At 57.5% G+C, this 27742-nt stretch overlaps 1 protein-coding gene across 1 annotated transcript; it reads left to right on the plus strand.

Annotated features, from left to right (window-relative positions):
- Nucleotides 1-2099: 2099 nt before the first annotated feature.
- Nucleotides 2100-26305, plus strand: Dhx34 (DExH-box helicase 34). Its single transcript, XM_052172210.1, has 17 exons — nucleotides 2100-2174; nucleotides 5176-6133; nucleotides 7361-7672; nucleotides 8644-8898; nucleotides 9783-9885; nucleotides 11242-11459; nucleotides 13599-13773; nucleotides 18070-18263; nucleotides 18695-18796; nucleotides 20013-20246; nucleotides 20443-20616; nucleotides 20917-21034; nucleotides 22129-22235; nucleotides 23924-24214; nucleotides 24720-24896; nucleotides 24989-25124; nucleotides 26009-26305. The coding sequence occupies exons 2-17, from the start codon at nucleotides 5423-5425 to the stop codon at nucleotides 26140-26142; spliced, it is 3441 nt and encodes a 1146-aa protein (XP_052028170.1). The 5' UTR covers nucleotides 2100-2174; nucleotides 5176-5422; the 3' UTR covers nucleotides 26143-26305.
- Nucleotides 26306-27742: the final 1437 nt, after the last annotated feature.

The following is a 27742-nucleotide window of genomic DNA, read 5'->3' on the forward strand; positions in this document are numbered from 1 at the left end:
CCTTCCTTCCTTCCTTCCTTCCTTCCTTCCTTTCTTTCTTTCTTTCTTTCTTTCTTTCTTTCTTTCTTTCTTTCTTTCTTTCTTTCTTTCTTTCTTTCCTTCCTTCCTTCCTTCCTTCCTTCCTTCCTTCCTTCCTTCTTTTCCTTCTTTTCCTTCCTTCCTTCCTATCCCCGGGTTGTTTTGTTGTTGTTGTTCTCCCTTTTTGTTTTATAAACATTGCTTTAAAGGTGCCATTAGATCTTTCTAGAGCTGCGTGTCCTATCTTTGGTTTTTTGATTCCAGAGCGTCTCTATTTCCACCCTCAGTTTTGTCCAGTTGCTCAGCCAGTGTTTTATAAACAAAACAGCCCAGAATGAGGAGAAGGAGAAGAAAAAAAAACCTGCTGCTAAAAACCATGCTGAGGATCTCCCAACGGCAGCCTTAGGAAAGACCCTGTTGGCTTTTTGAAACAAAATATTTACCCCTCCTTTTCCTGCCTTTTGCTCCATGGTACTTGAAATCAAGCCTCACTTTCTGCCTAGCCACGTTGGTGCACGCCTGTAATCCCAGCACTTGGGAGGCAGAGGCAGGCAGATTTCTGAGTTTGAGGCCAGCCTGTCCTACAGAGTGGGTTCCAGGACAGCCAGGGCTACACAGAGAAACCCTGTCTCGGAAAAACAAAACAAAACAAAACCTGAATCCAGAAGGATGCTTCCTTTTTTTCTTTCCCTGCTTGCTAGCAAGCCCATTCCTCCACTGGCATTAGAACCTACTTCTTTGGAATTCCAGAATCTGGGTTCCAGCATCTATTTTTTTTTCACTGCTTGCTGTGCATATAAGTCCCTTGGCAAATCGTTGATTTTAATTATGTGCTTCCAAATGTCCTCCTTTACCCTTAGGATTGCATTGCCCTGGGGGGGGGGCATGTCATTCCTAAGGGCTGGGGGTCCTTCTCTTCATAGAGGAGACTTTGGTAAACAAAACAGAAGAGTTCTATGTTTCTACAGAGCACACATCTTACTGGAGGACACAGAGATAGTCACAAAAATAAGATTAAATAGGACATGGTAAAGCACACCAGCATGCTCAGGAGGCTGCGGCGGGAAGATGATGGGTTGGCACCTGGGCAAAAGAAAAAGCTCTTGTCTGAAACACATGAATATGCAAATAAATAAAATATTGAGCAATAATGCCTGCTCTTTGGAAAAACACAGACAGGGAAGGAGGGTGTGGAGGAAGCTGCTTTTGGAAGCAAGGTCAGCGATTACAGCTTCAGTGCAGTAACATTTGAGGGGAAAACAAGCGAATTGCACGGAGATGTCTGAAGGGAAGCAATGCCAGAAGAGGAAGCAGAGAACGCAAAAGTTGGCTACAACCCAGCCTGCTTTCTATAGTTTTTATATATACTTTTCATACACACACACACACACACACACATATATATATATATGGTTTTTTTTTTTTTGCAATAAGTTTTCTTAGGTTTTCAATGGGAAACTGAGGTTCAATTCCTCAGTTATTGGCACATCGAGGAGTACTGAGTTTTCTCTGGAGTCTTTTCTCACCCATTTAGTCATTAATTCAACATTTGTGGCTCTATCGTGGGCTTTAAGGGGACACAGACCGATCAGCACAGAGCTGGCCCCTGCTTATGTCCGCTGAGGTTAGATGTGATTACTTATTAGTGAGTTACAGTGACAAAGTGGTCACATGACTGTTTTATTAATTAATTAGGTCCTGGATGACCTGGAACTCACTAGGTAGTCCAGTATGGCCTTGAACTTACGGAGAACCATGTTCCTTTGCCTCGCAAGTGCTGGAATTTAAGGCATGCACCACCTTGCCCAGTCACGGGACTGTTTTAATAGTGTTTGAGCTCCGTTGCTGGCCGGAAACTTTGACTTTCTAGGAATCCTGGGTGTACAGGGCTCAGGAGGGGATACGGCTAGGGACTGGCACGTACTTGTAACCCCAGCCGTGGCCTCTAGAGGGCGTCGAACCACTCAGAACACCGCCTGAAGCAAGGTGCCCACGAGCGCTTAGCGCGACGGGCATTGCTCCCAGTTGGGTTTCATTGCACTGAGGCGGAGTCTCGCTTTAGCGGCCGGCGCATGCGCAGTCTGGAGAGTGGTGGGCGCGTGCGCAGGCGCAGACCATTTAGAACCGGAAGTAGAGGCGTCCGCGCTTTTTCGGAGGTAAAGGGCGGGGCGTGTGTGCGGGGTGTCTGCGTGGCTGTGGGTCCTGCTGCTGGGTGTGTTTGGGGCCGGTTCCAAGCGAGCCGGGGAGTTCAGAGAACCCCAATATAATGAAGGATTATGCCGGGACCCAGGGAGCTCTGGCGGTGCGCGATTCCTAGTGAGAAGCTGGAGGACCAAGAGGCCCGGGACTGAAATGAATGTCCGCACAGAGGAAGCAAGGGTCTGGGAAAGGGAGAGAAGAGAGGGCCAGGGTGATGGGTGCCTCCAAGAGAGGCTCACAAGGGCGCCAGGAACAGGTTGGCAAGAAAACCTGGCTAGTGGTGAGACCCACAGTTACGGAAAGATGGAGTCTGAAACAGAACCTTAAAAGTTGGAGGTGATGGGAGAGTCGTGCTGAAAAATGCCGGAAGGAAGAAATGCACCCCAGATTCGCATTCCTCCTCCTGCTCATTTTGCCTAGCAAAATAGTGTGGAAATAGCCTTAATGTCGTGAGAAAGTGAACATATATCTATACACAGGTGATTGAGACTACACAGAAATACCCTAGGGGTAGCTGTAAAGAAAGACTATTGGTAGATACAAGTATTGACTGGAGGACGGTAAACACAGAGGGCCAGGAGCTAGGTGCGGAATCTGAGCACAGGAGGCTGAAGCAGGAGGATTGTGAGTTAAAGGCCAACCCAGACGACACAGGATGACTCTCGTCTCCAAAAATAAATAAATCAGAGAAAAAGTTGAGACAAGATGGAGAAGGTAGCGAAAGTCAAATGGAGATCTGAGGAAGAGAGGAGAGGAGTCCAAGTAGAGGTGTGGGGAAGATGGCCCAGTAAACCATATTGGACATAATGGTGCTTCTCTGGAATCCCTGCACTTGGGTGGTGGAGACTGCACCGTGAGTTCGAGGTCATCCTTACCTGTGTGGAGAGTTCAATGACAGGATGAACTACAGGAGACCCTATCTTGAACAAAAGCCAAATCAAGTGAGGGAATGCTTGATGGAGCAGACTTCTGGGCAGCCGTGGACGGCGACGTTGGGCCTCGCATGAGGAGGCATTTTTGTGGCCTAAAAGGACCTCTCTCTTTTTTACTATCCCCATCTTTTCCTGAGAATCGCTGGCTCCATCTTTTAGCAGTGTTCCAAGGCCGGGTCCTCATTCCCTTCTAGAATAGACTTCTCTAAGTCCTGTCATTGCCAAGCTTCTGTCTTGACTCCAGAAGTGTTGTACTCTGCAGTGTCTGTCTGTTGTGTCTGTGGGAATCGCCCCACCGCTTCACAAGGTCTTCCTCACTGGACACTCAATCCCAGGAGGGGGACCAAGTCCCTGCCACCCCTGTGACTGCATAAAGCAAACCTCTGGGCTCTTTCATGGTGGCCCTTCAGAGAACGAAGGCTGAGTCAGTCATTTACCAGGTTTTGTGGCAAATCCCTTTATTCACTCAGCCCTCTCATTGTCCTGACAAATCCTTCTAAGAAAGAGGAATGAGGGGCGGGAGAGATGGCTCAGCAGTTAAGAGCACGGGCTGTTCTTCCAGAGGACCCTGGCTCAATTCCCAGTACCCACATGGTGACTCATAATTGCCTAGAAGTCGAGTTCCAGGGGGAATGTGATGCCCTCTTCTGGACTCTGAAGGCATCAGGCATCAATGTGGTATCTATACATACATGCAGACAGAACACATACACAGAATAAGTTACATCTTTAAAAACAAACAAACAAACAAACAAACAAAAGAATGAGGATCTTCCCTCCAGAAAATTGTGCACAGAGCACGTTTTCATTATGTCACACAGTATCATTGTGGTCCCTCCTCAGCTGACAGATACGATCCTGACTCTCAGGAGAATGGCTCATGATGGAGCACTTGGGTATCGTGTGTGAGGGGAGGGGCTGGGCTGCGTCTCAACACTGTGGGGAAGTGGGAGGCATTTTCTTACCTAGCCAAGAAGTGGAGGATTGACAGGAACTGAGCCTCGGACACTAATGACGTCATCAGGCATCTCCCACGTGCCCTCACAGTGGCCATCCCTGTGTGTGCCCGTCGTGTCCACATGCAGGGTTTTGTCTAAGGCCCATGTCTAGGAAAGACTCACGTCCCAGAGCTACCCTGAATGGGTTCAGGGTTAACCCCACTTGTCTAGTTAGAACAGATAAAGACAGAGGACTTCTCTCTCCTGTCGATCAGGTGTAGATTCCAGAGTAGGGACCTGACTGTCTTGGGTCCATTCCTCAGGCCAAAAAGAATACCATGGCTGGCCAGGCCTTTGTGGTTTGCCTAAGCCGCGGAGAACCGCGTGTATGTGATGAGCTATTCTCTGAAGGAAGATGGAGACTTACAAGGCAAAGGAAGGCACTTGCCAGGCAGGCAGAGCCGATCCCTAGCACCATAGATGTGTCCCATTCAAAGCCCATTCAGTGTTGTGAGGGCCGTGGGCCCAGATGGAAAGCCTGCTTCCTATGGTCACTGTTTCTGTCTTCCTTCTTACAAGATTCTCCTGTTGATTGCCCATGTTAATGACACGGTCTCCTCCTCCCCTCCCCCCCCCTCCTCCCCTCCCCCCCTCCTCCCCTCTTTCTTCTCCTCCCCTCTTCCTCCTCCTCTTCCTTCTCTTCCCCTCCTCCTTCCTCCTCTTCCCCTTCCTCCTCCTCTCCCTCCTCTCCTCCCCCTCCCCTCCTCCTCCTCCCCCCTCCTTTTCCTCCTCCTCCCCCTCCCCTTCTCCTCTTCCTCTTCCTCCTCCTCCCCCTCTTATGCCTCTTCCTCCTCCTCCCCTCTTCCTCCTCTTCCTCCTCTTCCCCCTCCACTCTCCTCTTCCTCCTCCTCCCCTCTTCCTCATCCCCTCCTCCTCCTCTTCTCCCCTCCTCTCCTCCTCCTCCTCCCCTTCCTCTCCTCCTCCCCCCTCCTCTCCTCCTCCTCCTCCAGCGCTTGAAGAAGAGCAGGCTTTTAACTGATGTTCTAAAAGTGAATGGATATTTTCTCTTCTCTTCTCCAAACATCCAGGACCTGGAAGTCCAGAATGAACCCTTGTCCCTTTCGGAGGTCACTGCGGGAGTCATGAAGTGCTTTGTGCGTCTCCGCCTACCCCCCAGGCTCCTGGCTAACCACCCTGCCATCCACAGTGCCCCTGAACAAGGAAAGGGGAGGTCACTCTTTGAAGAAAAAGCGGTTCCTAGGGGTGGGAGTTAGGATACTTGTTCTAAGTGATCAGAACGGAGACTGCTTCTGTGACAGCACTTTGATAGGAGCCATGCCTCCTCCCAGGACGAGGGAGGGCAGGGATCACCGAGACCGAGAACACCACCGGGCTCCCAGGGAGGAAGAGGCCTCGGAGAAATGGGACTGGAATTGTCCAGAGACTCGTTGCCTCTTGGAAGATGTATTCTTCCGCGATGAGGATTATATCCGTCGTGGATCAGAGGAGTGTCAGAAGTTCTGGGCTTTCTTTGAACGCCTGCAGAGATTCCAGCACCTCAAGACCTCCCAGAAGGAGGAGAAGGACCCTGGCCGTCCCAAACATGGCATCGCTGCTTTAGCCGACCTACCTCGCACTTACGACCCACGCTACCGTATCAACCTCTCTATTCTCAGCCCAGACACGCGGGGTCGCCATGGGCCCGGCAGGGGGCTGCCCCCTGAGAGAGTGTCGGAGTTCCGCCGTGCGCTGCTGCATTACTTAGACTTCCAGCAGAAGCAAGCTTTTGGGAGGCTCGCCAAACTGCAGCGCGAGCGAGCGGCGCTTCCCATCGCCCAGTACAAGAACCGCATTCTGCAGACTCTCAAGGAGCACCAGGTGGTGGTGGTGGCTGGGGACACGGGCTGTGGCAAGTCCACTCAGGTGCCCCAGTACTTACTGGCTGCCGGCTTCAGTCACGTGGCGTGCACGCAGCCCCGAAGAATCGCCTGCATCTCACTGGCCAAGCGCGTTGGCTTCGAGAGCCTCAGTCAGTATGGCTCCCAGGTGGGCAGCACGCCGGGTTCCCAGGGTTTCTACTGTGGAGTGATTTGATAGTCCTCGTGGGCAGTATGCATAAAAGTTAACACTGAGGCGCTGAGCCAGAGAGGATTCATTCATTTTCTTTCCTTCCTTCCTTCCTTCCTTCCTTCCTTCCTTCCTTCCTTTCTTCCTTTCTTTCTTTCTTTCTTTCTTTCTTTTTTCGGTTTTTTCGAGACAGGGTTTCTCTGTGTAGCCCTGGCTGTCCTGGCCTCGAACTCAGAAATACACCTGCCTAAAGACACACGCCACCACACCTGGCAGCCTCTAGGATTCTAATCCGGTCTCTACCACTTAAATGTTCTGCTGTCTGTGATTATAATACAATTTCCTTCAGCATTTCCTCCCGTCTGCCTTCTCCTTGTACTTCCTATGGTTAGTACACTTTGAGTCGTGGTTCGAGAAATTTTGCCTACTTTTGGCCTATGAGAAAGTATTCCTCTCAGGCAGGGGTGGCACACATCTTTAAAACCCGACACTAGGGAGGCAGAGGCAGGCGGATCTCTGTGAGTTGAAGTCAGCCTGGTCTACAGAGCTAGTTCTAGGACAGCCAAGGCTACCCAAGAGAAACCCTGTCTCACAAAACCATTCCCCTCCTCAAAGAACTGCATTTAAAGCCAGAGTTCATCAAGAAGGTGTGGGTGTATGTGGGAGTATGAGTGTATGGTGAATGTGTATGGGAGCATGAGGATGTGTGTGTGTGTGTGTGTGTGTGATACGGATGTGTGTGTGTGTGAGGTGTGGTTGTGTGTATATGTGGGGGGGCATGGGTATGTGTATGGGGAGGATGTGGTCTAGTGTAAGGTCAGGGTTCAGAAATATTTCTCAGTGTTGGTTCAGCTGTTACCTGGGATGAGTGGCTGTGTTTTCTCCTGTGGGGTGAGGGTCTCACTCACAGCCTTCAGGTAGTGTTTCCGGTGCATAATGAAGACCCAGAGAAGGGGGAAATCATAACTGTTAGGCTTCCTGTCCATTACTCTGTTAACAGGAACCGCACCAGACAAGGCGAGAACATAACCTCGTATAGTCTCCTGCATCCAGGGGAGGAAACCCAGTCTCCACCCATGGCTCCACACCAGCCACTCTGCACTCTGCCTGGCAGCCCCGGCTCTGCCTCAGACTCACGCAGGACGGGGAGGAGCTCTGGTGCCTGCTGTGCTCGCTCCTGACCTGCCTTCCTTCCTCCCACCCCAGGTCGGCTACCAGATCCGCTTTGAAAGCACTCGGTCGGCGGGCACCAAGGTCACGTTCCTGACGGTGGGGCTGCTCCTCCGCCAGATCCAGCGTGAGCCCAGCCTGCCCCAGTACCAGGTCCTGATTGTGGACGAGGTGCACGAGCGGCACCTGCACAATGACTTCCTGCTGGGCGTCCTGCAGCGCCTGCTGCCCCAGCGGCCCGACCTCAAGGTCATCCTCATGTCGGCAACCATCAACATCTCTCTCTTCTCCAGCTACTTCAGCCACGCTCCCGTGGTGCAGGTGCCTGGGAGGCTCTTCCCCATCACGGTGAGCACTGCCGCGACCTCCCACTGTCTACTGCGGACAGTTAAAGCGATTGGTCCCTCAACATTCCGACCGGTTGGGTCTGCCAAGGGAGAAGCATTCTTTGTTTCTTTCTCTCTCTCTCTCTCTCTCTCTCTCTCTCTCTCTCCCTCTCTCTCTCTTTCTCTCTTTCTCTCTCCCTTAGGTTTTTCAAGACAGGGTTTCTCTGTATAGCCCTGGCCGTCCTGAAACTCACTCTGTAGACCAGGCTGGCCTTGAACTCAGAAATCCGCCCGCCTCTGCCTCCCAAGTGCTGGGATTAAAGGCGTGCGCCACCACTGCCCAGCAAACCCTCTTTTCTCTTAGGAAATACAGCTCTTCAGAGGAAAGAGCACTCGGTCCTACGCAGTCCTTCGGGTCCTCAGGCTTCTCCTCACAGCTCTACCATCTTGCAGGGCAGGGCTCTCACAGACTGCAGGCTTGCAGTTTTGGACTGGATGCTCTGTCAGTCACAGAACCTTTAATTGCGTCTCCCCTCTGTGTACACGTCAGACGCATCCTCCTCCCCGTGCCCCTGTTGGCGGACCCAGATGTTGCAGTTGTGTAGTGGGGCTCTGTCCTTGTAGGCGGAGTCAGGCGCTCGGGAGGGACCTCAGTGTTGAGGATAGTCTGTGGGTGGATAGTCTCGCCTGCCCGTGTGGTGTGGGTGCTTCCTAAGGAGTTCTGGGCGGGGCCTCTCTGGCTCGGCTCTTGTTCAGGGTCCCAGTCCCTAAGAGCATGTGTGCTGTTCAGGTGACGCAGCTTTGCAATCGGCACCTGGATTTTAAAACCTTTAGCACTGCCAGCGCCCAGACGCTTTTGTATCACCTCACTATCTCCTCTGAAAGTCACCTGCCTTGTGGGTGCTTCCTGCCCACCAACCCCCGCCCCCGTGAGCCCGTAGCCCCTGCCTGCTCCCGAGTGACAGCGTGCCGCTGCACTCTGCTCTCTCACAGGTAGTGTACCAGCCGCAGGAGGCCGAGCAGGCAGCATCCAAGTCAGAGAAGCTGGACCCACGGCCTTTCCTGAGGGTGCTGGAGGCCATCGACAATAAGTATCCCCCCGAGGAGCGCGGGGACCTCCTTGTCTTCCTCAGTGGCATGGCAGAGATCAGCACGGTGCTGGACGCTGCCCAGGCTTACGCCAGCCTCACCCAGCGCTGGGTGGTGCTGCCGCTGCACAGCGCCCTCTCTGTGGCTGACCAGGACAAGGTACTGAGTGCGGCCAGCAAAGCGCAAAGCAGGGCGGGCGGGAGTCTCGGGGCGGGGAGCAGGTGCAGCCTCGCTGGTTGTAGCCCCCAGTCCCAGGTCAGTGGGCTTCTGTGGGGTCACACGGCCATCAGATGGCCAAGGAGCCTGCAAACCCAGGATATTCGGTCCTGGGGATCTTAGTCAGAAGGCGGCAGATTTTCTATGAACGGCCGGCCGGAGGGCGATGCTTTCAGGTTTGTAGGCCACAGGCGTTCTCACGGAATTCCAGTGACATTTTTATTTAGAGACGTGTGGCAGGCTGGATGTCGTCATAGCTGTTGCTCTTAGCCGGCGTGCTTAGCTGTTTCCAAGCACCAAGACAGGGGTCTCAGTGCCAGGAGTCAGGGGGTGTGGGACGGACAAGTGGGTGGGGCTTTGCCTGAGCATCAGGGAGCCATAGGAAAGCTCTGAGCAGGGGGGCGGGGGTGGGGTGGGGTTTGTCCTGCATACTCGGGGAGCCATAGGAAAGCTCTGAGCGGGGTGGGGTGTGGTGTGGTGTGGTGGGGTGGGGTGGGGGAGCATATGAGAATGGGTTGGAGTGTGCTTGTGCTCGACTGGAACCAGGAGGCCTAGACCAGCCGTGGGCGGAGGGCCTGGACTAGGGAGGAGCCGGGGCCTGGGTGCAGTGAGGGGAGTTCAAGGGATGTGGTAGGAAATGTTCAGGGGCCGAGGCGCTGCGGGAGGGGGCGGGGAGGCCTGGGTGGCTCAGGCCATGTGCAGGCGAGGTAGGCAGGCAGAAGTGTGCGGAGGGAGGCCGTATGAGACCCTGGGTAAGGTACGCCTGGAACACCCAGGAAGTTACTGAAACAAGCTCCTGCTGTGACCTCCTTCCTCCCTTGCCCCAGGTGTTCGACGTGGCTCCAGCTGGAGTACGGAAGTGCATCCTGTCCACCAACATTGCTGAGACCTCAGTCACCATCGACGGCATCCGTTTCGTGGTGGATTCTGGTGAGGAGGGTACTCTGCCCACACTCCACCACCACGAGGCCCCGGGAGAAGCCTAGGCGCAGATAGAGATGTGGCCACGGAGCCCTAGACCCCTGCAGGGAGGAGGTGGTGCTGAGCCACGGAGCCCTAGACCCCTGCAGGGAGGAGGTGGTGCTGAGCCACGGAGCCCAGCAGACCCTCAGCATCCCCCAGATGTTCCAAGGGCTCACATCTGCCCCAGGGCCTTTGTGCTTGCTGATCTCCTGCCGAGCGAGCTCTGTCCCTTTCTATATAGCCTTGCCCAGCTTTCTCAGCCGGCACAGGGGTTCACACCTGGTCATCACCCCTGCTTCCACAGTTGGGGGGCAGGACCAGCATTGCACTTTAAATCCCCCGGCTCTGTTTATTTTCTGTGTTCCCAACTGGGAGATTCCCTGTCACGTCAGCCTAGCATCTAGTTGCTAAGATGTGCAGAACCGACAGGTGGGGGGTGGGGTCTGGTCATGGGCATTTTTGTAAGACAGAAATAGCAACAACACTGTCCTCAGGTTGCAAGGAAGAGTGAACCGATTCTCTTGGGTGTGGGGCACCTGGTACAGTGTGAATGCCCAAGAGCCTTAGGACTTAGTGATGGCACGGCAGGTAAAACATCCCGTATTAGGTATTACGGAGACATTGTTTAAGCGTTGTTAGTTAGGCATGGCACGCTCTGGCTTTGAGGTAGTAGAATGTGGCAAAGACAGTGGATGCTGTGTGGCTGTGCACTTGGTCCCGGGAGCCCAGTGCCTTGCTGTGGCTGTCTTCCTAGTACCAGTGACTGTGCCTGTGCCTGTGCATAGTAGCTGCTTACTTAATCATAGTGTGTGTGTGATGACTGCTCCATCTGAAGGAGCAAAGATCAGGGGAAAAAAGGGTAAAAAAGGGGTGTGTATGTCAGCCAGCTTCCTGCCTAACAGACCTGGCCTCATCGCTTCTGCAGAGATGTGCCTAGCTCATGGCTTCTGCCCCTGGGGACCCTGGGGACCCCGGGACTTTGGGCCTGTGGTACAAAGTGTGAGTGTGTGACAGCAAGACGGCTCACTCAAGGCCAGGAAGCAAAAGGGGGTGGAGCCAGAGCAGGGTGTTCCCTTCACATCGCAGTGACACGCAGCCCTCCTGCCAGGCCCACCTCCGAGAGGTCGGGGTGCAGCATATGCTGGGCACTCCTGTCCCGTGCTCTGGAAGTCAGCAGAAGATTGGGGGCAGGCCTAGAATGTGCTCTCAGGAGCTGCGGTGCAGAGTGGCACGTGTGCCATCGAGTGGGTATCCCGCTGGGCTTTGTGCTGCTGCGCATGCTCATTGCCCTCCTCCGCGCCCACTCCTCCCCTCTCCACCCAGGGAAGGTGAAGGAGATGAGCTACGACCCACAGGCCAAACTGCAGCGGCTGCAGGAATTCTGGATCAGCCAGGCCAGCGCCGAGCAGCGCAAGGGCCGCGCGGGCCGCACCGGCCCTGGCGTCTGCTACCGCCTCTATGCCGAGTCTGACTATGATGCCTTTGCTCCATACCCAGTCCCGGAAATCCGCAGGGTGGCCCTGGATGCCCTGGTGCTTCAGGTGAGGCCTCCGGACCTCGCCTCAGGAGAGGAGGCCAGAGGGGTTTTGGCTCAGCCAGGGCTGTCCACGCCCAGGCTGGAGAATTGCTCCCCAGGTCCAGGGGCACAGCCAGGGCTTTGGCTGCTGGAAGCAGCGCGTTGGGCACTGGATTTCTCAAGACATTGAAACTGTGGCCTGTGTCTTGCCGTGTAGCTTTTGGTTTAGTGTCTGTGACAGAGATCCTCCTAGGATGGCCCACGGAGCTCTCGCGTTCTTAGTGAGGGGATCTCTGTGTATTCCTGGCTCTGGAACTTGCTCCACATAGCCTGGGCTTGCCTTCTGTGTGTGTGTGTGTGTCTGTGTGTGTGTGTGTGTCTGTGTGTGTGCCTGTATGTGTGTGTCTGTGTGTGTGTGTGTGTGTGTCTGTGTGTGGGGTGGTTTGAGGTGATGTTTCTGTAGCCCTGGCTGTCCTGGAACTCAGATCTGCCTTCCTCTGCCCCCCGAGTGCTTGGATTAAAGGAGTGTGGGACCATGCCCAGCTCCCCTGGGCTGGCTCTGGCTCCAGGCTGTCCCCCTGCCTGTCTCCCAATAGCTGGGGTGACGCATGCATTGCCTCTCCTCACCAGACCCCTCTTGGGAGAAGGATCCAGAGTGAGAGCATCCAGGTGTGGGGCCCGATGCGAAACCCAGCAGTGCTCAGTTGGCCGCCTCGCCGCCTCTCTGAAGGCCAGGGCTCCATGAGCGTCTGTCACCCAGGCACAGTCGAGGCTGAGAAGCAAGGGTGTGGAGTTCCCGTCAGGACTGAGGCTGGTGCTTGGCCCAAGAGCCTCGCCGGAGCACAGTGCTTGGCCCCATCCCCAACACTGCAGACCCCGCGTGGCCACCACACCTGGCGCCCCAGCACTCTGGAGGTGGAGGCGGAAGGGTCAGGGTCATTTCAGGCTCATCTGTCTTAAAATGGAAGCGTGGAGGGAGTTGGCAGTGTAGCTCAGGCATAGGACCCTGGGTTCATTCGAAGATTGAAAGGACAAGAAGAGAGGAGGGAAGGGAGGTGGCCACCCCCGCCTGCTGTGGTGTGTCGGGGACAGAGCCTCTGACCCACTGGTGACTTCTCCACCTGCCAGTTAAAATGGCGGCAGCCTACAGGGCTGAGGGTGCATGCTGGGATCCCGGCACCCGGGAGGCCGAGTCAGGAGGATGTGGAGTTTGAGGTCTGTCTGGGCTACACAAAGAGCCTGTCACTAGATCTCAAAACACAACCGCAGAGGTACTAGCCTGAGCAGTGCTGGAAATCTAACGCAAAACACACTTCACATTTGCTTTCTTTTTAAATTCCCCCCCCCCAAATTTTCAGTGTGCATTTGTGTGTGTGTGACAGAGAAAGTACATGCATGTGTATGAGAGAGAAAGCATGTGTGTGTGTGTGTGTGTGTGTGTGTGTGTGTGTGTGCACTGAGGCAGAATCTCACTCTACAGCACAGGCTGGCCTTGAACTCAGGATTCTCCCTTGGTCCTCTTGAGTATTGGGATGACATGTTTTACCCATGGGATGTCCTTTCCACAGCACCAGGGAACAGGGTAGAAGGCGAGATGGCGGGTGGCCAGGTGGACGGCCAGGCCCCCGAGCCCCAGATGACCCAGGCAGGCTCTCTGAGCTTCTTGTCACCCGAGAGGTGACAGGTTGTGGATGCTGAGCCGAGCCTGGCCATGGGGTGTCTCCTTCCATTCTCCTGCAACTAACTCACTCCTGGGCCCCTAGGAGGATGGGGAGTCCTTAGTCTACAAGTAAGAAAAGCACCGCCGTGTGTCACGGGCTTGCCACTGTCCCCCCAGCTGAGGGGCAGCCCGAGGACTTTTTGTGCTGTGGTGGACTGACTGGTCCAGGCTTCTGCCGGCTTCCTCCACCCAGAGGGGGTCAAGGGCACTCCAGCTTCCTTCCGCGTGCCTTGTCCCGGGAGGGTTCAGATCGGCTCAGTGTAGTCGCGCTGGAGGACAGTTGTTCTAATGGACTGAGGAATGGCGCTCCGTCCGAGTGGATTTTTGAGGGAGACAGACAGACCTCGACACTGCAGACGTTTTGCAGTCTGATGCCCTGTAGTCCGTGTAGTCCGTGTACCACTGTGGCTCTCTGTTCCCTGAGGATGTTTGCTGTCATTTCAGATGAAGAGTATGAGCGTGGGGGACCCACGCACCTTCCCCTTCATCGAGCCCCCTCCACCTGCCAGCGTGGAAACTGCCGTCCTCTACCTCCGAGACCAGGGGGCCCTGGACAGCTTGGAGGCCCTCACTCCCATCGGGTGCCTGCTGGCCCAGCTGCCTGTAGACGTTGTGATTGGTAAGGATCCCTTCAGCCGGGCTCACAGACCTCATTCTCAGTGACCCGTAGACCAGGACAGTCACAGACCAAAAAAATGAGTGGCGTGCACAGGGGTGTGATGAGATACTTGTGACACAGGGGTGTGATGGGATACGTGTGACATGGGTGTGATGGGATACGTGTGACACAGGGGTGTGATGAGATATTATGTGTGACAGGGAGTGAGAATGAGAGAGAGAGACAGAGCACGCGCAGGAGATGGACAGGAGGTGTAGGGAAGGCCAGGCCCTACATCACCTCTTGGGAAGCTGACAGCTGTGCAGGATGGGAGATGGCGATGAGACGTGAGCAGTGTGGGAGAATGGGCAGCTCACCCCACACAAGCCAGGCACGCTGTGTGTAACCTTAGACTCAGCAAAGGAGACGGGAGGATCCAGAGGGAGACGGGAGAGTCTGGTTTAGGTAATTCATTTTGCCTAAACAAACGCACCCAAAACATTTCGCCACGTGCAATCAGTATAAAACTATCGTGGTACTTGTGTTCTTTCTTCATGCAAGTCTTGGAAGTCCGTTGTGTGTTCTGTATTCCAGCACATGTGTTTGGGTCGGCCACATCCAAGCGCTTAGTGGCCATGCGTGGCTACTGGCTGCCACACTGGACAGACGTGGCAGAAGGGCAGGCCAGGCCGCGGGACTAGCCAGTGCAGAGGCCCCGTGGCGGGGACCCTCCAGTGTGATCGCAGAATGCTGTATGGCTGGCAGAGGAGGTTGGGGGAGGGTGAGTAAGAAAAGACAAGCAAGCCGGGCAGTGGTGGCGCACGCCTGTAATCCCAGCACTTGGGAGGCAGAGGCAGGTGGATTTCTGAGTTCGAGGCCAGCCTGGTCTACAGAGTGAGTTCCAGGACAGCCAGGGCTACACAGAGAAACCCTGTCTGGAAAAAGACCAAAAGAAAGAAAGGAAGGAAGGAAGGAAGGAAGGAAGGAAGGAAGGAAGGAAAGAGAGAGACAGAGAGAGAGAGAGACAGAGAGAGAGAGAGAAGACAAGCGAGTTCCGTTTGCAGGAGTGGCTTCTGGAAGTGGCTTTGCGAGGCAGCCTTCATACTTGTGTGGCCTTTGTGACCTCTGCAGGGCCAGAAGGTGCAGCCCACCCCCCTCCAGACACTTGTATGAGCAAGTGACTGTGTGGACAGAGGGTTGTGCTATTGGCCTTGCTGAGTACACGAACCTCATATCAGATGATGCAGAAGAGATTCAGTCTAAGACAAAGTCAAGCAAACAGCTGGGTCGGATCATGCTAAAAGGAGGTGACACTTACTCTGCTCCAAAGTGTTTCCGACCGGAAATGGTCAAGCGTGGGAGAAGCCGAGAGGGCAACTCAGCATTCTTTTTTTTTTATTATTATTTTTTTAAAAGACTTTATTTATTATATGTAAGTCCACTGTCGCTGTCTTCAGACACCAGAACATGGCGTCAGATCTCTTTACAGATGGCTGTGAGCCACCATGCGGTTGCTGGGATCTGAACTCATGACCTTCGGAAGAGCAGTCTGTGCTCCTAACTGCTGAGCCATCTCTGCAGCCCAAGCTCAGCGTCCTTGAAGGTGTCCTCTGCTGGGAGCTGCATGGATCCGTCTTGTTTCAGTGGCACATCAGCATTAGGTGGCAATACATGCTGTGAGGTTGACCGAGAAAATGGAGAGAGAAGAACCGGGAAACGGCCAGGCAGGCAGGTCAGTGTGCTGGGATACAGAACACACAGTGGACTTCTGAAACAGACCCGGCACGCACGTGTGTGCTGGCAAACGGACACGTCCCCTCTGCAGCCTCTTCTTCCTTCCTCTCTCGTCCCACTGTCCCCGCCTGCGACACCCAGTCGTGCACACGCAGTCAGGAACCCAACACGGAAAGTTGTGACAGTGGCTCCTCTAGCCTTTGTATCTGCATTCCAGGAGGGCAGAGCTTCTCAGCCGTCCCAGTGCTGCCCCCCTAACACAGTTCCTCACGCTGTCATGGATACGGTCCCCAACAGTGACGTCATGTTCATTGCTGCTTCACGGCTGTCACCTTTGCAGCTGTTATGAGTCACGATGCAAATATTTTACATAGAGGACATCTGATGATGACCCCTGCGGCTCCAACGTGGGCGTATCTCCCAGGGTTGGAGCCGCTGCATGAGAGGCCCGCTCGCTGGTGGGCGCGGCAGTAAACTGCCGCGAGTGTTAAACGAGTGTTAGCCTCGTGTTAGCCCCGCCCACACCATGAGATGGCATGATCCTGGAGTACTGGAGAAGTGTGACAGTGAAGAGCCAAACCCCACTTCACGGAGCTCACACGTGCATGGCGGGGAGGACAGGGCCACTCCTGGGGGACACAGCTCACTGCCCATGAGGGCAGCAGGCAGCAGTGGGGCTGGCTGACACTCAGGCAGAGGCCTGGTGGCTCTGCCTTTGGCTTGGGGTCAGTGAGAAGCTTTGGGTGAAAGACTGGAGTGTTTAAGGAGAATACTCTGTGTGTGTGTGTGTGTGTGTGTGTGTGTGTGTGTGTGTGTGCAGAAAATGGTGAGTCAGGAGATGGGCCAGGTCTGGGGCCCAGTGAAGCCTGTGTCACCTCTAACTCCGCACTGTTGCGGTCCCGTGTCCGGAGCGGATGGGGTGAGCCTGTGTACCCACTCCCAAGAGGGGCATTGGCCCTGAGGGAGTGAGCTACAAACTCCGTCCTACCCGTGGCACGCTGTTAGGACCCGCTCACAGGGCAGTTGTCCCGCTGCGGGTGACAGCACTGGGAGTGGGCACGGCCTGACTGTGCAGCCCGATGGGCCTTTCCTAGCCCGGTCCCTGAGGAAGGTCAGCAGGGCCACAGCTCTCAGACACAGGACCTTCACAGCTGCCATCCACCCACTTCCCCATACAGCCTGCCCCTGCCTGCTCTGCCCTGCTGGCCCTGCGCTGTCAGCGGATGTGTCACGCAGGCTGTGTCTTCCTCCTGCTCCCTCTGAGTCACTCCTGCACCCCACTTCTCTGCTGACTCACACGTTCTGCCCCCACCGCAGCCCGGTCACCCACACACTGCTGCCCAGCTCTGTGGCCCAGGTGATCCCCCATGTCCCCGACAGAGCAGCCCAAAGAGGCTGGGTGCTGTGGTCTTGCAGGCCTCCAGTGGCCAAGCGGGTGGCCGTTTCTGTGTGTTTAGAAGGAGTTCAGGCTAAAGTGACGGGACCAGGGCAGAGGGACACAGAGCGTTCTTGGGGCTCCTGCTGTGCTGTGCTGGGGAGCTCCAGGCGTTCACCCCTTCCCCCGGCGCCTGGTGAGGACGCAGGCCAGCTGGGGAGCTGGCGTGTGCTCCCGGGTGTGCAGCCGGCACCGCCACCGTGGGGGACAGCCTCGTGCTCCACGTCTTCTCTTGGGGTGGGTGTGAGTCTGTGACCCGCCTGTCACCTGGGGAAGGGGAGCCCGTGCAGTGGCAGAGCAGAGGGCACGCGGCAGCGGCACAGATGACCCCCGGTGGGCTGGCTCTGAGTGAGACACAGATGGTCTTGGCGTCCCGGGACGCCAATTGCTGTGTCTCACAGACACAAAACACATGAGTGATAGGGACTGAGGGGTCTGGGTGTGCTGGGTCCGTGTGCCGCCCTGGGCCTGACCAGGGACGAGCACTAAGAATGTGTAGAAATGTGACAGGGGCAGCAGGCAGGGCCTGAGCTCCCAGAAAGTCCACACAGGTCTCCAGACCGGGGGTTCCCAGCTCCTCGCTGACCGGCGCAGGCGCGTGGACACGGGCTTCCACGGTGCGTCTTCCCGCGGCCTCCCTGTCCCGCTTCTCCTTCCTTGCAGCCACCAACACCCTTTTTTCTCCTCTTGCCTGTTTCCTCCTTTTCTTTCTTTTCCTCTTGAACTAAATGAAGGCTGCCGCCCGTCTTCTTCTGCTATCGGCACAGTCAGTCCCGGGACTGACCAGGGCAGGCTGTGTGCAGGTCTCACTAGGGGAGGAGACCTGTGGCCTTGGGGAGCCCAGGAAATCAAGCCAGGGAGGGCTGGTGGAGGTCGGGGTAGCTCAGAGTTTGGCCAGCGCTAACAAGGGCGCTGCCCGCTGTTGGACGTAGGCACTCCGGTGGCGCCCTCTAGTGGAGAGATGGGGAAATGGAGGCTCTCTCCCAAGGTTCTGTGACCACAGATCTCAGCTTGTGGGTTGCATCGGCCCCTTTGGTTCCCAAGGCTCTTTGTGAGCAATGGAGAAGGAGGTGAGGTCAGGGCCCCTGAGTCCCCCGGAGCAGAGAGCTGCCTGTGCCGAGGCCTAGCTCTGCTCCTGCTGCCCACAGGGAAGATGCTGATCCTGGGCTCCATGTTCAGCCTGGCCGAGCCTGTGCTCACCATCGCCGCCGCCCTTAGCGTCCAGTCACCATTCACCCGCAGTGCCCAGAACAACCTGGACTGCGCCACCGCCCGGAGGCCCCTGGAAAGCGACCAGGGTGACCCCTTCACACTCTTCAATGTCTTCAATGCCTGGGTGCAGGTGAGGCCGGCCCGGGTGCCTGTCCTTCAGCCCGACTCACGTTTCTGAGCCGCGAATCTACCTAAGGAGTCCCTGTCCCTGCCATTCACTTTCTGGGGCCGGGGTGGGGGCGAGGGTGTGGCAGCCAGTGTCCAGCCCAGGATCCACAGGGAACCCGGCAGAACCCAGTGCAGGCTAGAGAAAAGCCAACCTTCTTGGGGGACGTTGTATACCCAGTCCTCCATTCCTGAGCCCTCATCAGTGGCAGTTCAGGGTACAGACCCAGGACACATAACCCAGCGTGCTGTCTGGGTGCTCCTTTCGGGGTACAGCACTGGGGCTGAGTCCCGGAAAGGGGCTAGGAGGGTCCCGTAGTGTGGCCCCCAGCCCACCCCTGCTTCAGAGCCACAGCCGGCCAGGTTCCCGCTCTGAGGTGTCTGCCCCTCAACCAGGTGAAGTCTGAGCGGAGCGGAAACTCTCGGAAGTGGTGCCGCCGCCGTGGTGTGGAGGAACACCGGCTGTATGAGATGGCCAACCTGCGGCGCCAGTTCAAGGTGAGGAGCAGACCCTTCTGGGTGGCCGGGTGCCCACCATATCACCGCCCCACAAGGGGAGCAGGACTAGGGCGGCCTTGGCAAGGTGGCAAAAGCGTGGACCTTGAAGCGGGTTCTTGGGAAGGCACATGGGTCGCTGGCTGTGTGGCATCTTGAGGGACCCAGGGTGCTGACCTGCGGCACAGGCTGAGTGCTGGGGGGCCATTCAGGGTGACAGGACGGCCAGTGTGTCTTCAGAGTGGCACATGCTGGCTCTGCCACGCTCTCACAGTGTGGTTCTGCCGAGGCCCTGCCCTCCACCGCGACCCTTGAGTCATAGCTTCCCCTGGAAGATGAAAGTAATGACACTCTTGAGTGCCCATGAGCAAACGTCCTTAGCTCTCCAGCCGCCGCATTGTGCTTGTGTGGCAGGCTGTGTGGGCAGTGTGCCACTGTGGTCCCTGGAGGTGAGAGGACACAGCTTGTGCTCTCCCCCGTGGTGTGGTGTGGTGTGGTGTGGCTTCTGCTCCGTGTGCTTCTCTCTGTCACTTACGGGAAGCTCAGATACCTGAGCTTTATGGAGATCTGTGCATGGAGGCAGTGGGGGTTCCTGGGGGAGTCTGTGACCTCCACAGCAACTGGGCCAGTGGGGCTCAGAAAGCTTTCTAGAGTCTCAGTGTTGGGCTCAGTCATTCCCTGCCCATGTCTGCAGCTTCTAGAGCTTTGGTTCTACCCTTGTTGGTCTTGAACCCAGGGCCTTGCTCATGCTGGATAAGTGCTTCATCACTGAACACAAACTCCCAGTCCCTCTCTACTTCACAGGGCCTTATTATGTAGCCTAAGCTAGCCCCAAACCCATGATTTTCCTGCCTCAGCCTCTTGAGTGCTGGGATACTAGGTATGCATGGCCAGGTCTGGCTTGAGATTTGGCATTCCTGACAGGTTCCCAGAGAAGAACCTTCTGGGGCCAGAGGACCCGTGCCCCATGGTAGCCCCCAAGTGAGTCTGCAGGCAGCCCTGGGAACAGCTGCTACGCCCCTCCTGCGAACCACCTGTGTCTGACCAGATGTCCCAGGGCTAAGGAGTAAGGGCTGGTCCCAGGCCCAGAACTCAAGGCTGGGGCACAGGACCGAACCCCTGTGCGCCCCCAGCCTTGGGAGTATGGGGATACCCTCCCTTTGCGCTGAGGAGACCCCCACTAACCGCGCCCACCCGCCTGCGCCCTCCCTGTTCCCAGGAGCTGTTGGAGGATCATGGGCTGCTGAGTGGGGCCCAGGCCGTGGCCCCAGAGGACAGCTACAGCCGGCTGCAGCAGCGCCGGGAGCGCAGGGCCCTGCAGCAGCTGAAGCGGCAGCACGAGGAGGGTGGGGGACGCAGGCGCAAGGTGCTGAGGCTGCAGGAGGATGGCTGCTCCAGCGACGAGGACCTCGAGGGCTCTGCCTCCCAGCGCGCTGACAGCATCGACATCCAGGTGGGACAGCCAGGTACTGGGTTGGGGGCGCGAAGGGGCATGGAGCACGGAGACACAAACACGGCCCCCCAGGGTGCCTCGCCCTCCGCTGCATGATTTCCATAGCCCCTCCCAACCCGCGCATCTTAACAGAGCACCTTCTAGAGCCGGGGTGGGGTCCCCCAGAGCCACAGCCACCGCACCCCTGCCTTTCCAGGATGTGAAATTCAAGCTTCGCCACAGCCTGGAGCAGCTCCGGGCAGCCGCCAGCTCAGCCCAGGACCTGAGCCGAGAGCAGCTGGCCCTCCTCAAGCTGGTGCTGGGGCGCGGCCTGTACCCGCAGCTGGCCGTGCCCGACGCCTTCAACAGTGGCCGCAAGGACTCGGACCAGGTACACAGAGCTCCTGCTCTCTGAACGCGTTTCCTGAGCACCCGCTGTGTTCTGGGAACCTAGTGTGACAAAGACCCTTGTCCTTGTCCTTGGGGTGCTCTGCGCCCTAGCCAGAAGGGACGGGGCTGGAGGAGGGCAAGGCGGGGGTCAGCCCCAGCTCGAGCAGGAGTCCGGAGGACTTTGTGAGTGAGGAGGCACCCGCACTGGGTGGGCTCATGGAGGTCAGGGAAAGGGGCACTGGGTGTTGTGTGGGACAGGTCGGAAGCCTCCTGTCTCAGCGCTTGCCTTTGGCCTCTGCAGATTTTCCACACGCAGGCCAAGCAGGGCACCGTGCTGCACCCGACCTGTGTCTTTGCCAACAGCCCTGAGGTATTGCACACCCAGGGCCAGGAGGCCTCCTGCGGGGAAGGGAGCCAAGGTACAGTGGCCCCAGTGGCCCTCCAGCTCAGGTCCCTCCCGCGGGCCTTCCCAGGGCTCCTCCTCATCCCCTCCGTGTGCAGTGCTGTGGGAGGGAAGCGGGGAAGCCTTGCGGGCAGCGCTCTGTGCTGCACTTCCGGGCGCTTCTTGAATCGGGCCAGCGAGGCACCGTGGCCAGCACCGCACCGTGCTGGTCGGGACGCGAGCTTAGTCCTGAGGGGAGGTTCTTCCAGCTTTTGTGCAGACGTACAACAACAGCCACGGGGGCCCTGCTGGCCGACTGCGAGCGCCGGGTCACCCTCCTTGCATGGAGGAAGGGATGGTCACAGAAAAAGACAGCAGGGCTTCAGATCGGCGGGGTGGAGGGCAGAATGAGTGTCGTTAACTGCTGTGACCGTGACCGGCCTGCAGCCTCGCAGCCTGCATTCCCGTCTACCCTGCCTCCCCTATCGTGGTCAGTCTTTGTGGTACTAGGTATTGGACCCACAACCTCACATGAGCGCGACAAGTCCCCTCAGCTTTCTTTTTCTCCACACAGTAGGAGGCAGTGAGAGCCGTGGCCGCCCTCAGAGGCCGCCCAGCTACCTGCAGGGTCGGGTTCGTTTTTTCCCCTTTTGGTCTTTGCTGGAACGTTGTGTTTTCACAAATGACACGTCTGCATTTATTTACTTAGTGTGTGTCCGAGGGCATACATGTCAGCACAGGCAGCACAGCACAGGCAGAGGCCAGCCTGAGGGCACCAGCTCCCCACCCCCCCCACCCCCGTGGGTCCCGGGGAACTGAACTCAAGCTGCCAGAGCCGAGGCACCTTAGCAGCCCTCGGCAGAGCATTTTAAAGCACAGGCCAGACTTCATGTCATTGAATAACAAAGGACCGTGTGTGTCAGGATGGCGCCTGTGACCCCATCGAGCCGGATGGCCGTTCCTTAGTGTCAGGCGGTAGACAAACCATCAGGCTGTGGCAGTGTTAGCCCAAAGCTGTCTTGTGCCGAGGGCGTGCTCTCTGCGTGCTGTGTGACTGTGGGCCCTGAGCGGTGGGCGGGTGGTCGTGGGTGGGGCATCGGGTGGGCCTGGCACGCCTCTTCCGCGTTTCAGATGGCAAGAACCACATGAGCTGCAAGCACCAGCTGCTGGCCTTCGTGTCCCTGCTGGAGACCAACAAGCCGTACCTGGTGAACTGCGTCCGCATCCCCGCCCTCCAGGTAGGCCTCTGCCTCTGCCTCGGCTCGGTGGGCAGTCGCCTGGAGGAGCCGCCCTCTGCCCCGCCCCCCACACATACACTGGCTTCTGGCTTGCTCTGCAGCGCTTGTGGGTGGTTCGCACTTGAGGCGAGGCTCGATGCCTCGGTTGCCTTGTTGAGTGCCCGCTGGTGCCAAGCACTGCCCTCAGCCCCCAGAGGTGTACTGAGGAGTCACACCCTCCCTGCCTCTCTGGGCTCACAGTTCAGGGAAGTCTCCGTCATGTGTTCACGTGGACCCCTGTAATCCCAATAGGTGGCTCATGAATTCCAAGCCACCCTGGGCTATTTGAGATTGTGTTTAAAAAAAAAAATCACCAGGAAGATTAGGGCTTAGGGAGTGGCAGGTGGGGGCTCTGGGTGGTATGACAGGAGCTGATGAGGTGTGCTGACTGGCTGCAGTCCGGAGAGACCGTGTCAGCCTCACAGGAGTGCCCTGTGCCTGCCGAGGCCCAAGGCAGGCGTGTGCTGCTGTGCACAGCTGGAGGCTGGGGCAGGCTTTGATGTGGCGCTGTGGGCAGCCCAGCCTCGTCCAGGAAGAGGCTGAGGCGACAGCCAGGCCTGCCCACCGTCGCCCCCATGGGCTAGGCGCTCCTCTCCACTCACAGGAAACTGAGGTCGCATCACCGCCTGGGCCGTACAGGGCAGTAGACCACAGCTCTAGGGTCACATGCTGCCCCACCCGGCCCGCCTGTCAGTCAGATGTCTGCTCTGTTCGGACCCCTCTGGTGTCGTTCCCGGGGAAGGGCAAGAACCTGTCTGTACAGGGGAAGCCGCAGCCCTTGACCCGCTGAGGCCTGTCCCGTTCCTGTTGGGGCTGCGGGGACTGCGCCAGCCGGATGGGGCTCCCGTGCAACAGGCGGCAATACAGCCAGGGACCCCGGCGAGATGGTGGGAATGAGATCGTCACCATTTGGGGGGACATCTAGACCCTCCTTCTCTCCCCTTGCTACTCCCTGCTTATGATGAGGACATCACCAGCCTCCTGTCCGTCCGCCCGTAGCCAGCCCTGCCCTTCTTGTGGGATTGGCCCTGCCTCAGCCTCCTGGGACTGGGATTAAAGCACGCGTCACCAGTTAACTACTTCCCTTGGTCACACTCCCCTTCGTGACCCCCTGAAGGCGCGTTGGCTCTTAGGTGTCCAGGACAGTCCACGCTTTAATTTTGTCCTCGTCCCTCTAAGTTGGATGTTGGCGGGTGGCGGGACTGGCTTTGTGCCGGGCGCTGCATCTCCAGCATAGCACAGGAGGCCTGCAGCACCGTTGGGCGGCTATACTGAGTAGACAGGTGGAGGACGGACAGGCGGACGGGAGGATGCACGGACGGGAGAGCAGGCAGGTGGGGGATAGGTGGGCAGGCAGGTGATGGGTCGGCACTTGGATGGGTGGGCACGAAGCTGGATGGACAGGGAAGGGAAGGACAGATGAGGTCGGTGGGGGACGGCTGAGGGTGGGCAGACAGGTGGAGGCAGACAGCTGGGTACATGGATGGACGGTGGATGGACGGTGAGTGCAGGGACGTGGGTGATGGACAGTTGGGGGGCGGGCAGGCGAGGGATGGACGGGTGGGTGCGTGGGTGAATGAGGCGTGGGCAGGGACACAGCCAGGCGTCATCGGAGGTGGCGTCCTGAGCTGCAGGCTCTTCTCTTGCAGTCCCTCCTGCTGTTCAGCCGCTCCATTGACACCAACGGTGACTGCTCCCGTCTGGTGGCCGACGGTTGGCTGGAGCTGCGGCTCACGGACAGCGAGAGTGCTGTCCGGCTCCTGGCCACGTCCCTGCGGCTCCGCGCCCGCTGGGAAAGCGCCCTGGACCGGCAGCTCGCCCGCCAGGCGGAGCGCCGGAAGCTCGAGCAGGAGGAGGCCGAGGACACGGGGTCTCCAGCAGTGAGCGCCCAGGAGGTGGCAGCTCTGAGCAGGGAGCTGCTGCAGTTCATGGCGGCCAAGGTACTGTGCGGCCAGAAGGGGGCGCCACTTCGTGGTCACATGGCTGATAAAGGGAAGCACTGCCCGCTGCTATGCGCTACTCACTAAACAGATGATAGACACCTTCTGCATGTATTGGGAGCTAAGGACACGGGGAGCATGAGGGCCAGGGGTGTGTGTGTGTGTGTGTGTGTGTGTGTGTGTGTGTGTGTGTGAGAGAGAGAGAGAGAGAGAGAGAGAGAGAGAGAGAGAGAGAGAGAGAACACGCGGGTCTGGGCGGTTGGGGAGAGGGGACCGAGCCGAAGCACCTTGCAGCAGGGACAGGTCGCTCAGGGCCAGCTGCGGTCTCATCAGCTAGCGGCACAGGGTGAGCCGTGGAGGATGGCGGCTGGAGGAGGCCCCGGGCCACAGCTCTGAAAGACAGCGAGTCGGGAGTGGCTCAGGCAAAGCCCAAGGGGGGGCTTTAGGCAGAGCTGGCCTGGGTGCCCACCCCGTCCCCGTCTCCGCCCGCCCGCCCTTTCTGTAGGTTCCCTACTGCCTCCGAAGGCTCACTGGTCTGGAAGCCCAGAACCTCTACGTGGGACCCCAGACCATCACGGCCGCCCCTAGTCTGCCTGGGCTCTTTGGAAATTCTACCCTGTCCCCGCACCCCACCAAGGGGGGATACGCTGTCTCTGATCATCTCACCTACAACTGCCTCACGGTGAGTGAGGTCACTGGTGGTCACTGAGGAGTGGGTGGCTGGAGGCTCCAGCGCTGAAGCAGGGCTTCTGACGCCTCTGTCCTCTGTCGTAGAGTGACACTGACCTGTACAGTGACTGTCTGCGTTCCTTCTGGACCTGCCCTCACTGTGGCCTGCACATGCCGTTCACACCCCTGGAGCGCATGGCTCACGAGAACACCTGCCCTGAGGCACTGAGCGATGGTCCAGGCAAGTGTGTGTGTGTGCGTGCGTGCGTGCGTGTGTGTGTGTCTGTGATTGTGTGTCTCTATATGACTGTGTGAGTGTCTGCGTGTATGTGTCTGTGTGTTTTTCTGTCCATATGTGTGTGGGTATGTAAATGTATGTGTCTGTGGGTGTTTGTCTGTGTCTGTGTATGTTTGTGTGTATGTGTTTATGTGTCTGTCTGTGTATGTGTTTGTGTGTGACTGTCTGTGTCTGTGTGTGTGTCCTGTGCCAAGAATGATGTCCTTAACCACTGTCCATCACACATTGCTTCCTGTGTCTGGCTTGCTGGATTCTGGGGACCAGCAGCCACCCTGGTGCTGGCTGGGACCACACGCAATCCTTGATGCCCGGTTGGTCAGGGAGGGAGGACCAGCGGGCCAGCTCTTCTCCTGTTTTCTCTTCAGTTGTGTATTCCTTGTCACACAGCCACTTCTGCCTTATGGTGCTCTGCCTCATCTGCCACAGTGCCACAGTCCACAGTGACACAGTCCACAGTGCCACAGTCCACAGTGCCACAGTCCACAGTGCCACAGTCCACGGTGCCACAGTCTACGGTGCCACAGTCCACAGTGCCACTGTCCCACACTCCCACAGTCCACAGTGCCACAGTCCACAGTGCCACTGTCCCACACTCCCATGGTCCCACACTCCCACAGTCCACAGTGCCACAGTCCACAGTGCCACGGTCCCACACTCCCATGGTCCCACACTCCCACAGTGCCACAGTCCACAGTCCCACAGGCCACGGTCCTACAGTCCCACAGTGCCACTCCACGGCAGAGACTATGATTGTGTGCCCAGTGCTGGGGCCAGGCTGGCTCACAGGCACCAGGGTTGGGAACCAGAGCCATCCCTGTCCTCTGCAGAGTCTGAGGAGGCTGCTCCTGCAGCAGCACAGAAGACATCAGCCCTGCAGAGACCCTACCACTGCCAGGTGTGCGGGCAGGACTTCCTCTTCACGCCCACTGAGGTGCTAAGACACCGAAGGCAGCACGTGTGAGCCAGCACTGCGCGGCCGGAGCGCCCGGAGCGCCCCAAGTGGGGGCAGCGCTGTGGCCCTGCAGAGAGGCAGCCTTTGCTTCAGAACCCGTGCTTTGTTTGCTCAGCGAGAAGAAACCCTCACCAGAGCAAGCTTTTCCCAAAATAAAAACCTGTTTTATTTATTTACATTTCAATGCTGTCTCCCTTCCCAGCCCCTGCTCCGTGAGCCCCCACCCCATGGTCCTTTCCTCTGCCTTCTAAGAGAGGGCCCCCACCCACTCCCACCTCACCCCTCTAGCAGCCATCACCCTTCTCTGGGCCATCAAGGCCCCACAGGGAAAGCTTTCGTCTCTTTCCCCGTGTTAGCAGCCCCGAGGCGGGTGAGGTGGGCTGAGGTGAGGTGAGGGTCACATTGAGGCTGCTGGTGAGTTTGCGGAAGGGATCCAGAGCCTAGCCTCCCTCCCGAGACCCCTCAGTCGGTTGCCCCAGGTTTGCCCTTCCTCTTGGGTCTCAGAGTTGGAAATAGAGATGAGGGTTCATGTTCATGTGGGACCGCGGCCTCACCTGGAGACGCCCGCCCACTCAACCTCCTGCTGCGGGCTCCCAGGCACACCCCACTCATTGGCGGCTTTCTGCTCCGCCCCCCCCCGCACGGGGGCGCGTGTCCCTTCCCCCGCCCTCTTCATCCCCTAGGAAGCTCCTGCAGGCCCTGCTTCAGCGGCGCCACACCCACTCGGCCCATCCTCTCATGACACACGCGGCCTCCGAGTCCCCGGCGGAGCCCAGCCGTGGTGTTTGTAATGCATCGCTGTGACCCCAGGCCCTGACAGGGCATCTTAGGGCATGAAGGAGTTCTGTCCGTAGTCTTCACTGCAGACTAGGAGGCAAGAGAGTGGACGGAAGTGTGGGACTAACCTTCAAAGGGCTACACCCAGAAACGTCCACCAGCCGGGCCCCACCCCTTAAAGGTTCCATAGCCTCCCATGGTAACTGGGCATGGCATCCCGAGTGGGCAGAGTGCCTGCTGTTCGGGCAGGGGGGCCTGAGTTTGGATTCCAGAATCCACATCAAAAAATTAAAATTAAAATCAAAAAAAGCTGACATGAGTCTAACTCTAACGCCGGGACTAGGGCCAGGTTGATTCCCCGAGATCGCTGGCCAGCAAGCCAAAGACCTGGCCTCAAAAACAAGATGGAGACTGATTAAAGAAGATACCTGGCAGCCGGGCGGTGGTGGCGCACGCCTGTAATCCCAGCACTTGGGAGGCAGAGGCAGGTGGATTTCTGAGTTCGAGGCCAGCCTGGACTACAGAGTGAGTTCCAGGACAGCCGGGGCTACACAGAGAAACCCTGTGTCGAAAAAAACCACACACAAAAAAAAGAAGACACCTGGTCAGCCTCTGAGTAAGACACTCAGACACACAGATGCACACACACGCACACATGTATGCACACACACGCACGCGTACATTCACCACACACAAATAGTGCAGTCAGCTGGAGGAAGCACATGAAATGCGTGAAATGCTGAATCTGAAAGAGCAGTGAACTCCTGGGCAGGAGACCCGGGGTGGAAGCAGCCGCCAGTACAGGCCCCGCGGCGTCCAGGTCAGGGGCTGT

Source organism: Apodemus sylvaticus, chromosome 1 (genome assembly GCF_947179515.1).
Source record: "Apodemus sylvaticus chromosome 1, mApoSyl1.1, whole genome shotgun sequence".
Taxonomy (NCBI): Eukaryota; Metazoa; Chordata; class Mammalia; order Rodentia; family Muridae; genus Apodemus; species Apodemus sylvaticus.

Coding starts and splice junctions, on each gene's coding strand:
- Dhx34 (XM_052172210.1), top strand. CDS start 5,423: ATGCCTCCTCCCAGGACGAGGGAGGGCAGGGATCACCGAGACCGAGAA. Junction 11,460..13,598: donor TGGATGCCCTGGTGCTTCAG/GTGAGGCCTCCG, acceptor CTGTCATTTCAG/ATGAAGAGTATGAGCGTGGG. Junction 18,797..20,012: donor ACCTGCGGCGCCAGTTCAAG/GTGAGGAGCAGA, acceptor CCCTGTTCCCAG/GAGCTGTTGGAGGATCATGG.